The sequence below is a fragment of the Giraffa tippelskirchi genome, chromosome 4 (assembly GCF_054371585.1).
Source record: "Giraffa tippelskirchi isolate mGirTip1 chromosome 4, T2T-mGirTip1v1.2.pri, whole genome shotgun sequence".
Classification (NCBI taxonomy): Eukaryota; Metazoa; Chordata; class Mammalia; order Artiodactyla; family Giraffidae; genus Giraffa; species Giraffa tippelskirchi.
Genome location: NC_137278.1, coordinates 12,109,487 through 12,123,051, shown reverse-complemented (window position 1 = coordinate 12,123,051; position 13,565 = coordinate 12,109,487). Strand labels below are relative to the sequence as shown.

At 42.9% G+C, this 13,565-nt stretch overlaps 1 protein-coding gene across 3 annotated transcripts in view; it reads right to left on the bottom strand.

The window, feature by feature from the left end:
- DENND1A (DENN domain containing 1A) overlaps nt 1–13,565 on the bottom strand; it is a 537,858-nt gene that overhangs the window by 148,783 nt on the left and 375,510 nt on the right. For all 3 annotated transcript variants that reach the window (XM_081588650.1, XM_081588651.1, XM_081588652.1), the window contains one exon: nt 3,378–3,503. In XM_081588650.1, the coding sequence (XP_081444776.1) occupies nt 3,378–3,503 (126 nt within the window). The remainder of the gene's footprint in view (nt 1–3,377; nt 3,504–13,565) is intronic.

Sequence of the window (13,565 nt, the reverse complement as noted above, 5' to 3'; positions counted from 1 at the left end):
TGTGCTGTTTGCCACCCAAGTGGGCTCATCAGGCATTGTTCTCCACGCCTCCCATATGGCCTGACTCTAAAACCCCTGACCCCTTCTTGAGCTCACATGCATTTTGCAGTCATTATTTTAATTAATCTCACAAACAATCTGGTATTGGAAGTGTTGTTATTCCTTTTTTTTTTTTTTTAAACGAGGGGAATTGGCTAGAATTAAATCTACGGTTTAAAAACCATCTAGATAACATGATAAGGCTTGGTCAGAAACTTTCAGGCCCTTGGATTCTCTCTTGGCCTTACAGAAAAGAGCTATTCTGGTGCAGATAAATCAGACCAATAGCATGACAAGTCTGCCTTATTTTATTGATTTATAAGATGCAAATTTCTTCACATTTTAACATCTCTGAAATCTGGATGTCTTACAATTGATGGCATCCTTCAATTATAATTGGCAGCACCCTTTCTTAATGATACATGAAACGGTGGTACACCTTATGATGGAATGACAGCTAAAATTCAATGAAAGTTACCACGTTTATAATCAATGCTATTTTTAATGACTTCATAATATTCTATCACACGGATATACTTTAATTTACTTAACCAGTTATTTATCATTATGGACACTTAGTCTGCTCCACATTTTGACCGTTATAATCTGCTACTCAGGACACTTTCACATCAAGCTTTCCCTGTTTCTACTATGGGCATCATCATCCTCCCCCAGATACATATCTTGGGAGACATTTTGATATTTCTTGCCCCTCATCTCTCATATCTTATCTATTTCTAGACTCATCTAGTCATTTCTTCTTCGTGGTACCTTTTCCTGATGTAACCACTGGAGGGCTATCTTCTGAGTGCTCCAATAGTCCCCTGGTCTCTGCTTCTAGTTTCCTTTTCTGTCCAGTCCTACATTACTGGTCAAACATGACTTCAGTCACATCATGTCTCTGCTCACACTCCAAGTCTAGGATCCAAGGCTCTGTCAAATTTGGCTCTAGCCTCTCCTGCAGCCAGCCCTATCTCTCTACCCAAACCCATGACCCCAGACAAAGAGGCTATGAGAGGTCCTGCCTCCAAGTCTTTGCTCACTCAGATAATTCCATGCCAACCACAGGAAGGGTGGCTGCTGTCTTTCTTTTTCCAAGTTTTACCTTTCCTCTGAACAGTATTATGGCTCACTTGTTCCTTATGACCATCCGAAAATGTAGAATGATAAGTATTCTTTTTCTCACTTCACAGTGAAGAAACTGAAGTTTAGGGAGATTAAGTGCCCTGCTCAAGGTTGTACAGCCTAGAAGTACAGAGCAAGGCTTTAAACTCTGGGACTTCCATCTTTAAACCTGAGGCCTTTAAGGATGTATAGCAGGATGTTTTACTCGCTCAGTTGTGTCTGAACCTTTGCGACCCCATGGACTATATAGCCCACCAGGCTCCTCTGTACTTGGAATTCTCCAGGCAAGAATACTGGAGTGGGTTGCCATTTCCTTCTCCACGGGAGTTTCCTGACCCAGGGATTACCCAGGTCTCCTGCATTGCAGGAGATTCTTTACCGTCTGAGAGATATAAGTACAAGTACAACCACAAACTCCCCTGAAGGAGCAACTTGTGCCCAGATTATATACCCAGCAAAAAGTACCAGAATCAACAGTCCCTGGACTCTAGACACATACATGACAACAATGACATCTTTCTAAGAGTGCAAATACTTCATGTCAATATCAGTCCTAGTAGCCTAAGATAAGGACAGGCCAGTTGTCCCATTCTTACTTTATTATTATTATTTTTTTTAAAGTCTTTATTGAATCTGTTACAAGATTGCTTCTGTTTTATGTTTTAGTTTTTCGGCCCTGAGGCATGTGGGGTTTAACTCCCTGCCAGGGATCGAACCCTCACCCCCTGCATTGGAAGGCGAAGTCTCAACCACTGGACCGCCAGGGAAGTCCCCCCATTCTTACTTTAAAGATGGGAAAAAAACAGAACAGCTCTCAAAACAGCACTGGAACTGACTGGTTTGGCTGGGCCCAAGGTCAGGACAAAGAATCAGAGCCTCCTGTCTTGGAGACAAGCAGGACACGAGAAACTTGCTTTAAGCTGAAGGGCTTTTTAGGACCTAAGGGAAGTATTTCTTAAGAAGCAAAGAGAGTGCATCCCTTCTGTCAGGTGACACTGCCTGAAGCTGAGGCAGCCAAGAAGTCAGGCCCTAGTGCTGGATGGAAGACAAGAACAAGGTGGCTCGAGGCTGCTGTCCTTGAGCACCCACTGCCCCAACCACTTCACAGAGTGTGCACCCTGGCTAAAGGGTGCTTGCTATCACTCTGTGCTTTACTTACACACATGATGGACTCATAACAGTCAACAAGTACTTATCCAGGTATAACTGTGGCTTATGAGGCAGCATGGTCAAGATTCACTGTCAGAGTTTGCACATGAAATGCACTGCCTGATAGCTACTCATCTTCTGTCATTTAATCTAACAAAATGTCTGTCTAGGTCCCTCACAGACACTCTGACTAGGTTGGGTATGGTTGCCATCTCTGCCTGATCAGGATGAAGGCAGTCCCATGTCCCGAGAGAAAAGGGCTATCAGCAAGGTCCCTTCCAGCATCCTTTCCTATGCAGTGACCCAGGTCCTCAGGTCAATTTCTCCATTCTCCTTGGCCAAGAGGCTATGAGTAATCAAGTGTCTGATGAAAGCTTCTCACTGGTAGTTTCTTTGGTTTTAGGGATGACCTGGTGTCTTCATATCCTCACAATAACTAATCACCTCACGGATGAGGCAACAGAGGCTCTGAAAGGCTGACGGGCCCTGGAGGCAGATGACATCCTTCTCCAGCCCTCAGCACACTTAGTAGTCAATATACCAAGACCACTCTGGGAACCTCTAAGAAGTGAGCCTCTGGATGCTCTGCTCTCTCAAGTGTGGAGAAGAGGTCCCTTTGCAGGAAAAGGGCAGTGAGGCACAGAGGGAAGCATGGACTTTGGGACAACCTACCTGGCTGGCTCTTCCACTGGTTAGCAAGTCATCGTTTCTGTGAGCCTCAGTTTCCCCATTTGTCAAGTGGAAATGATCACTGCTATCTCATAGGCTTACCAGGACTTCACAGTGAGAGCAGGTGTATACAGTGTTAAGCACTGCGACCCACAGAGGGTGCTACTGTCCAGGGAAGAGAGGGGTCCTAACATCCACAGGAGCAGACAGTCCTCCACATGGGGCAGCGCAGCTTCCTTGTGCTAAGAGGTAGTGTGAGGGGAGCACACTTCTCCAGTCCCCACCAAACACACACACATAAAACCTCCTTTGGTGAATTCAACAACAAGATGACTAGCAAGTTTCTTGTGGCCCTGACCAAACATGGATTTGTGACATGCCAAGAAGCTACTCACCGGCTCGATTTTCAGAGCGTTTCGGTAGCTGCCGAAGAAAGCGGCCTGGGCCTTGAGGAAGGCTCTGGCCACACCATCGCCAGTTGTCGTGGAGACCTTCTTCAGCCGGTTCTTCAATGAAGAGATCTGGTGACGGAAAGGAGACACAGGCTGAGGGCAGGGTGGGAGGAGGATGGCTATACCCAACATGTACAGAGCTTTAGAAAACCCTGGTGAGGGGGATGGATCCAACCCCTCAGCTGCTGGGAGAGCATACACACATTCAGGATTAGGGCAGGTTTTTGAAATTTAAATAAATGTTGCTCTTATTAGCACATATCTAATAAAAACAAAAACAAAATCACTTGCTAAGCAGTTTCAATGTGTCAGGTAATTGCTTTCACATAAATTTCTGTACTTAATTCTTTCAACAATCCTATAGGAAAGGGATTGTGTTCCTATCTTACAAGGGTATTAACAGTCTCAGAGAGATTAGATTACATGCCTAGTAACAAACAAAAGAAGTGGTCAAGTTGGAATTATGAATTGAAACCTTATAATCTGAGTCCAAGCTATACAAATTTTTTTAGTTCCAATTCTATTTCCTCTTCAGATCACTTACAAATGTTAGAAATAAATGGCTTATTTATAATATATAATATATATTATTATACACCTCATACCCAAAATATTTATCAAATGTATTATAAATTATATATGCCTGCAATGCAGGAGACCCCAGTTCAATTCCTGGGTCGGGAAGATCCCTTGGAGAAGGGACAGGCTACCCACTCCAGCAGTATTCCAGAAGTATTCCTGGGCTTTCCTGGTAGCTCAGTTGGTAAAGAATCTGTCTGCAATGTGGTAGACCGGGGTTCGATCCCTGGGTTGGGAAGATTTCCTTGAGGAGGGTATGACAACCCACTCCATAAAGATGTGTGCTTAGACACTCAGTCATGTCTGACTCTTTGAGACCCACCAGTGACTCTTTGGAGCCCCCCAGCCTCCTCTGTCCATGGGAATTCTGCAGGCAAGAATACTAGAGTGGGTTGCCATTCCCTCCTCTAGGGGATCTTCCCAACCCAGGGATCAAACTCAGGTGGGTTCTTTACCAATTGAGCCACCAGGTAAGCCCCCATAAAGTATATATAATATATATTATTATAAAACTCATACTCTAAAGGAATAGTCATTATACAGATGTACAGAAACACACTTATGTATCTTATAGATATGCATGCAACAGATTAACGTAGACAAAGTCATGACAATGGAAAAAAATAAGCCAGGTATAGATTTAATATATAAACATAAGCCATCAGGTCTTGTGTTTGATTCAAACTGTGGAAAATTCTTAAAGAGATGCGAATACCAGACCACATCACCTGCCCCCTGAGAAATCTGAATGCAAGTCAAGAAGCAACAGAACCAGACATGGAACAATGGACTTGTTCAAAATTGGGAAAGGAGTACATCAAGGCTGTATATTGTCACCCTGCTTATTTAACTTACATGCGGAGTACATCATGCAAAATGCCAGGCTGGATGAATCACAAGCTAGAATCAAGATTTCTGGGAGAAATATCAATAACCTCAAATATGCAGATGACACCACCCTTACGGCAGAAAGCAAAGAGGAACTAAGGAGCCTCTTGATGAAAGTGAAAGAAGAGAGTGAAAAAACTGGATTAAAACTCAACATTCAAAAAACTAAGATCATAGCATCTGGTCCCATCACTTCATGGCAAATAGATGGGGAAACAATGGAAACAGTGACAGACTTTATTTTGGGGGGCTCCAAAATCACTGCAGATGGTGACTGCAGCCATGAAAGTAAAAGATGCTTGCTCCTTGGAAGAAAAGTTATGACCAACCTAGACAACATATTAAAAAGCAGAGACATTACTTTACCAAAAAATGTCCCTCTAGTCAAAGCTATGGTTTTTCCAGTCGTCATGTATGGATGTGAGAGTTGGACCATAAAAAAAGCTGAACATCAAAGAACTGATGCTTTTGAACTGTGGTGTTGGAGAAGACTCTTGAGAGTCCCTTGGACTGCAAGGAGATCCAACCAGTCAATCCTAAAGGAAATCAGTCCTGAATATTCATTGGAAGGACTGATGCTGAAGCTGAAACTCCAATACTTTGGCCACCTGATATGAAGAATGGACTCATTGGAAAAGACCCTGATGCTGGGAAAGATTGAAGGCAGGAGGAGAAGGGGACAACAGAGGATGAGATGGTTGGATGGCATCCCTGACTCGATGGAAATGAGTTTGAGCAAGCTCCGGGAGTTGGCGATGGACAGGGAGGGCTGCAGTCCATGTGGTCGCAAAGAGTCGGACACGACTGAGTAACTGAACTGAATAGTAGCTTGAAGTAGACTTCAAATTTGAGTTGAGCCTCCTAGCTGTCAAAGTAAAAAGGAAAACATGAGAAGCTGTGGGATTCTTTGGGTCCAAAGCAGTTACACAAATGAACACAAAATTTACTGAAAATGATAACTAAAAGAGATATTTCCTGAATCCTCAATGTAGGAAAGATTATGTGACATGACAGTTGTTGCCCTCAGAGACAAGATCAACCTTCCCAGGCTGTTTCCAATATGCTGTGTATTGGATGTATTGGCTGTTTCCAATATGCTATGATGTATTCCATTAATCTAAGGATGCCATATTGCACAACTTCTGGGCACACCATTCACACTGTGTTCCATGTGAAAAGTGCCCCTGGAATCGGGCAACTTGGTAGCCTTGAGTCAATGGTGATACAATGGTGAGCAAAACCTTAAACTTGTATTCTTGTGAGGAAAATACCAATACATGTGACACTGCTACCATGATGAGCCTGTGATAGAGCTCACCAAGGAGGTCAGGGAAGCCTTTGTGCAGAGAAACAGGCTTATACTGAGATCTGAAGGATGAGCTAAAGCAGTTAATTCACAAAGAAGGGATGGAACAGTGTACCAAACATGGGGATCAGCATCTGCAAAGACACTATAGTGTGGAGGAGTTCAGATACTAGGGAGAACTGTGGCTTCAGTTGAGAGAATGTGGAGAAGATAGCTTAAAATGAGAATAGACGGCAGGGCTGGGGTTAAGAATTGAATACATTAAGGAATCTTCCCCTTGATCTTGAGATAAATGTAAAGCTAACAACTGTTTTTAAGTGTGCAGGTGATATATCAAGAGCAAATTTAGGAATCTGTATGGGACTTAGATATAGGACTACCTAATGGCCTGACATTATTGAAGGATAGGATCTAGGGTAAAATTTTAAGGTGAAATAGGAAATTAGATGCAGGTGGTTCATGAATTATCAACAAATTTTTTCTAACATGAATGAGTAATGATTTTTTTTCTGGGTGTAGGCTGTATAGCTATATTCAGGTTCCTAAAGGTGCCTGTGAACATAAAAATATTAAGAATCTGGGATGGATTACACACACTTTTGAAACGTTCCATGGACATTATTTCTTGTCAGAAGCCCCAAGCTTCTGATAAAGGGTTTGTAATAGCTTATTAAGATATATTTTACATATTATAAAATTCATTCATTGAAAATATACAATTCAGAAGTTTTAGTACAGTGACAATGTTGTACAACTATCATTACTATCTAAATTCCAGAATACTTTTATCACCCCCAAAAAGAGAATCCACCTTATTGGTAGGCACATCTTATTCCCCACTACTCCTGTCCCCTTCTCCCTTGCCCCAGTCCTAGATAACCACTGATCCACATCCTGTCTCTATGAATTTGTCTCTTCTGGACATTCCATATAAATGGAACCATATAATATGTGGCCCTTCTTGTGACTGGCTTCTTTCACTTAGCAGTGCTGTTGTTGTTAGTCAGTCACTAAGTTGTGTCTGACTCTTTGCTACCCCATGAACTGCAGCACACCACGCTTCTGTCCTTCACTATCTCTCATAGTTTGCTCAAACTCATGTCCATTGAGTCAGTGATGCCATCCAACTATCTCATCTTGTTGCCCTGTTCTCCTCTTGCCCTCAATTGTTCTCAGCATCAGAGTTTTTCCATTGAGTCAGCTCTTTGCAACAGGTGGCCACAGTATGGGAGCTTCCAATGAATATTCAGGTTTAATTTCCTTTAGGATTGACTGGTTTGATCTCCTTGCAGTCCAAGGGACTCTCAAGAGTCTTCTCTAACACCACAGTTCGAAAGCATCAGTTCTTCGGCACTCAGCCTTCTTTATGGTCCAACTCTCACATCCATATTTGACTACTGGAAAAACCACAGCTTTGACTATGTGGACCTTTGTCAGCAAAGTGATGTCTCTGCTTTTTAATACACTATGTTTGTCATAGCTTTCCTTCCAAGGAGCAAGCGTCTTTTAATTTCATGGCTGCAGTCACCATCTGCAGTGATTTTGGAGCCATAAAATATAAAGGCCATTTATAGACTATTTCCATATTTTCTCCAGCTATTTGCCATGAAGTGATAGGACCGGATGTTATGATCTTAGTTTTTTGAATGTTGAGTTTTAATCCAGCTTTTTCACTCTCCTCTTTCACCTTCATCAACAGGCTCTTTAGTTCCTCTTCATTTTCTGCCATTAAAGTGGTGTCATCTGCATATTTGAGGTTGTTGATATTTGTCCTGGCAATCTTGATTCCAGCTTGTGATTCATCTAGCCTGGCATTTCGCATGATGTACTCTGCATATAAGTTAAATAAGCAGGGTGACAATATACAACCTTTATGTACTCTTTTCCCAATTTTGAACCAGTCCGTTGTCCATGTCCATGTTTGTTCCCCAAAATCTCTGCTGTCTCCACATAAAAGCGTATACAGAAATGACACAGATGCCCATCAGCTGATGGAGATACATAAAATGTGCTCTTTCTATACTTAGCCTAGTGCTCATTATAAACATATTTCATCCACACTGTAGCACTTATTAGTACTTCATTCTTTTTCACAGTTGAATAATATTTCATCATATGGAAAGAGCACATTTTATGCATCTCCATCAACTGAAGGGCATCTGGGTCATTTCTACTTTTTGGCTATTATTATTAACGCTGCTGTGAATATTCATGTATAAGGTTTTACGTGGAGACAGCAGAGATTTTGAAGCCAGAAGCCAAATGGTAAAAATACTCAGTGCTAGATCTTTTAAGATAAAAACAATCTGTGTTTACTATACACAGAAACCCTGTGCCGCTGCTACAGGGGCAAACCACACGCTTCAAAAGTCGAGTGTGTGAAGGTAGGGTGACCTCCTTCTTGGCTAAGTCAAAAGGGATGGGAACATGTGTTGATGGGGTAGCCACTGTATTTCCATGCGGAGGTGGGCCAAGGAAATCAGTTTTCCTCTGGAAGCAGCTTGGAGTCTATCTCCACACCTGGTTGTAAATACTCTGCTTATTGTGACTTACCCACCCCCCCCACCCCCTATTCTGGGACTCATGCGTCCCAGAGCCCACTCATGTGGTGAGAGCCCACAAGAAGCAGCGCTGGCCAATTGGTGCCCAGCAGACTGCCATGGGCCTCCAACATGAAATAGCAATATGAGAAAGAAATATGCTTTATTAAAATGTTAAAAATATTGCCCACTTCCCACCCTCCAAATAACAAAAATTCTGCCTTTCCTAGGGACGAGGGTGACATTTCCATCCTTTGAAATAGTGCAGCTGGTGTCGCTCTTTTGGCTCCTCAAAGCCCTTGGGCCACCTGTGCTGCAGATTATTCCTCACTTAACCTTCCCTGGCCTTTCCCTTTCATTCGGGAGGTGTTTAATTACCTTGGACTCACAAGGCTGCACTTCAGGTGAGCCTCTCCTAATGGCCTCATTACCATTTTGCACAAAGAAGTCGTTGCTGATTGTAACTGAGCAAATAGGAGTGTGTGCCTTCCTGCTAGCCCCAGCTGCTCTGAAACCTGCCAAGGGGTCCTGGGTTCCTGGTGCCCCTGTGACCACTTAGGCCAAGACTTCTGAAGACCTCTCCTCACCCTGAAACAAGGAGAAACCTTTTGTCAGCACTTAAAATTTGAAACTTCAAGTATACGCGCATCTGATAACTGGTGATAACATTCTGTCTTTTAAATAAAAGTGAGGAAGGAGAAGCTGAAGCTTAAATAACCCACAGTCATACATGTAAAACCCAACTTGCTCAGAGTGCTCCTGCAGATGCTGGTCAAATCATTAACATCAGGGATCATCTGGCATAATCTGGGGGGGACATAAAAGCCAGTAGGGGTGGCTTCCTCCTTTAATGAGGTATCAGGAGGGAGACGGAAAACAAAGGGAAGAGAGTACAAAATTGAACTGTAAGCTTCGTAGCTCTCCCATTCCTCCTCTTGTCCCATTTTGGATACCACAGCACCCTCCAACCAGTCTCCCAGACTAGATTCAGACGTTAGATCCCATTCTTCTCCTTCCCTTTCCACAACCATTCTCCAAATGTTACCTCCTCCTCCCCCCAATATACTCAGAATCTCTCAGTGTCCATGACCTTGGCCCTGTGCTGCTCGGCTCTGCCCATCCTCTCTGGCCCAGATCAGTGGAGTTGTTTCCTAGATGGGCTGGCTTCAGTTTTCCCTCAGTGCCATCTATCCATAGCTGTTCTAGTATTCTCGGAAACATATGAATCTGATTTCTATCAGTGTCCTTCAATGCCCCCACTCTTGGCCATCACCACTTGCAGAAACTCCTCAGAGCAGTCTGTGCTGCTTTCTTCAAATGGCCTTGCTTCCTTTGGCCCCACTTAACGGATACTTGACTTACACTGAATTGCTATCTAGAAGCATATACCACCCTCCAGCCCAAACACATGCTGACAACTCAGATGGAACTGTCCCTGGTCCCTTTCTGTCCCACTCGTGAACATCTATTTACTCTTTGAAAGACCATGTAAGTACCCATGAGTAGGGGCCTATTAAATAAATTATACCACATCCTTGAAATACCACATAGCTGCTAAAAGAAGTGTAGCAGTAATTTATGAAGTAACATGAAAAGATGTCCACAAACTACTCCCAAATGAGGGGAAAATACAAGTTACAGAGCCATACATACAATATGAATCATTCAGAAATACAAAAAGACATAAAGTCATTTTTATATATAGCTGTTTATATACAGGTAGTAAGAATATAAAATGCCACGGATCAAACTAACCATGTGGAGATACTTTCACTTTCTACTTGATGCACTTTTGATTGCTTTCATTATCGTTTATAAAAAAGCATGTTACTTTTATAATGGAGAATTCAAATGAGGTGTTTCTCTTTAACAGTCAAATTAAACATTGCCTTGGGTTAAGGGAAAGCGGGAATCCAGATGTTCCCTCCTTTGTGAAGCCCTCCCTGACCACTAAGACAGGCTTAATGATGTCCTGTCTGGGCCCCCTGGACTGGTAGGTGATGTGTCCATGAACTGCAGTGTCTACCACCTTTCCTACTAGAGTTCTTAGAAGGGCCAGCAGTGTTCCAGCAGTACTTGGCCCAGGGTCATCATCCAGCACTTTTTGCTAAATAAAAGAACAGATGAATGAGAGTTTCGACATCTTGAAAGGCATTTCCAGTGGTTGAGCCTCCTTGCTTGGAGGAAAGTCTAGGATTACATTCTTCAGTGACTGATCATTGGACGAACTGGTCTGGACTGAGAAGGATTGGGGGAGAAATGGATACTCATCCTCTTCCCTTTTGCAGAAGACCATCACTAAGATTGCAACCAAAACTGCAAGGAAAATGAAGCTCCGGTCGCTAAATGAATTCAAGTGGACAACTGCACCCGTCTTACTCAGCATTGCATACGCCACATGTCCAGTAACATATGCAATACAGACCACCCCATCCTGCACCCTCTTCTTGTTTTCTCTGATCACTGCAGGCTCTACCTCTGGGGTCTCTTGGCTTCACCTGATCCTCTATCCCTAACGCATTCCTCAGGCAGTAGATGTAGAGCTTGATTCACAAAAGCCCAAGATTACAAATCAGCTTTCCTTACTTTCTTAATCTTTCTGAGCTTCAGTGCCCTTTGCTGTAAATTGAGGTATTTGTAACATACATACATTGTGAGGATTAATATATAATAGATGCAAATGGAAAACAGATGCAGCAAATTGCCTGGCTTTGTGTTTTGGTTGATTAGTACCTGGACTACCGTATCAGTCTTTTCAACTAGTGGTCCTTCTTCTATTTTCTTTCTGGTCTAATCCATCCTTTGCACTGAATTATCTTTCTAAAATGAGAAGCTGAACATATCACTCCCTTCCTCTAAAATTTTCAGTGACTCCATGGTGTTAACATACAAAGTCCAAGTTCCTTGGCACAATATTCAAGGCCTTCTATGGGTTTGGCTCCAGTACTGTTTCCAACTTTATCTTCTACTCAATTTCAGGGGCCTCAAGATTATCCCTAAGCCTGGCTACACTTTATGTCATTCTCTAACAAAACTTTTCTATTAGAAGAAAATTTAAAAGCCACTGACTTTCTGCAATGCTCTCTGTCGGAACAAACAGATCTTTCTCAGGACACATTACTCTGTTACTTTGGTTGATGCCTAATCTTTGCAGGCCCCATGCTGGAGATGTGCTGGGAACAGAGCTACACATGACCAGGGCCCAGCTCCTGTGCAATTGTAGTCAAGCACCCCAGGCCAGCCATAAGTTAGCTTATTACTACTCCAGAGGGGGTTCTCCCATTGAATTCATCATCATCATCATCATTTGTTGTTGTTGTTCAGTTGCTCAGTCATGTCCGACTTTTTGGGACCCCAAGGACTGCAGCACGTCAGGCTTCCCTGTCCATCACCAACTCCCGGAGCCTACTCAAACTCAAGTCCATCGCGCCAGTGATGCCATCCAATCATCTCAACTTCTGTCATCCCCTTCTCCTCCTGCCTTCAATCTTTCCCAGCATCAGGGTCTTTTCTAACAAGTTTGCTCTTCGCATCAGGTGGCCAAAGTATTGGAGCTTCAGCTTTAGCATCAGTCCTTCTAATGAATATTCAGGACTGATTTCCTTTAGGATTGACAGGTTTGATCTCCTTGCAGTCCAAGGGATTCTCAAGAGTCTTCTCCAACACTACAGTTCAAAAGCATCAATTCTTTGGTGTTCAGCCTTCTTTATGGCCCAACTCTCACATCCATACATGACTGTTGGAAAAACCATAGCTTTGACTATACAGACATTTGTAGGCAAAACAATGTCTTTGATTTTTAATATACTGTCTGGGTTGGTCACAGCTTTTCTTTCAAGGAGCAAGCATCTTTTAATTTCATGGCTGCAGTCACCATCTGCAGTGATTTTGGAGCCATAAAAAATAAAGTCTCTCACTGTTTCCATTGTTTCCCCATCTATTCGTCATTAATTGAGTGAACTGGATGCCAAGATCTCAGTTTTTGGAATGTTGAGTTTTAAGCCAGCTTTTTCATTCTCCTCTTTCCCCTTCAATAAGAGGCTCTTTAGTTCCTCTTTGCTTTCTGTCATAAGGGTGGTGTCATCTGCATATCTGAGGTTATTGATATTTCTCCTGGCAATCTTGATTCCAGCTTGTGCTTCATCCAGCTGGCATTTTGCATGATGTACTCTGAATATAAGTTAAATAAGCAGGGTGACAATATATGGCCTTGATGTACTCCTTTCCCAATTTTGAACCAGGCTGTTGTTCCATGTCCGTTTCTAACTGTTGCTTCTTGACCTGCATACAGGTTTCTCAGGAGGCAGGTAAGGTGATCTAGTATTCCCATGCCTTGAAGAATTTTCCACAGTTTGTTGTGATCCACACAGTCAAAGGCTTTAGCATAGTCAATGAAGCAGATGTTTTTCTGGAATTCTCTTGCCTTTTCTATGATCCAATGGATGTTGGCAATTTGATCTCTGGTTCCTCTGCCTTTTCTAAAACCAGCTTGAACATCTGGGAGTTCTCAGTTCATGCACTGTTGAAGCGTGGTTTGGAGAATTGTGAGCATTACTTTGCTAGCATGTGAAGTGAATGCAATTGTGTGGTAGTTTGAATATTCTTTGGCATTGCCCTTCTTTGGGATTGGAATGAAAACTGACCTTTTCCAGTCCTTAGCAGAAAGCCCACTGCGGAGTTTTCCATTATTTGCTAGCATATTGCGGAGAAGGCAATGGCACCCCACTCCAGTACTCTTGCCTGGAAAATCCCATGGACCGAGGAGCCTGGTAGGCTACAGTCCATGGGGTCGCTAAGAGTCGGACACAACTGAGCGAC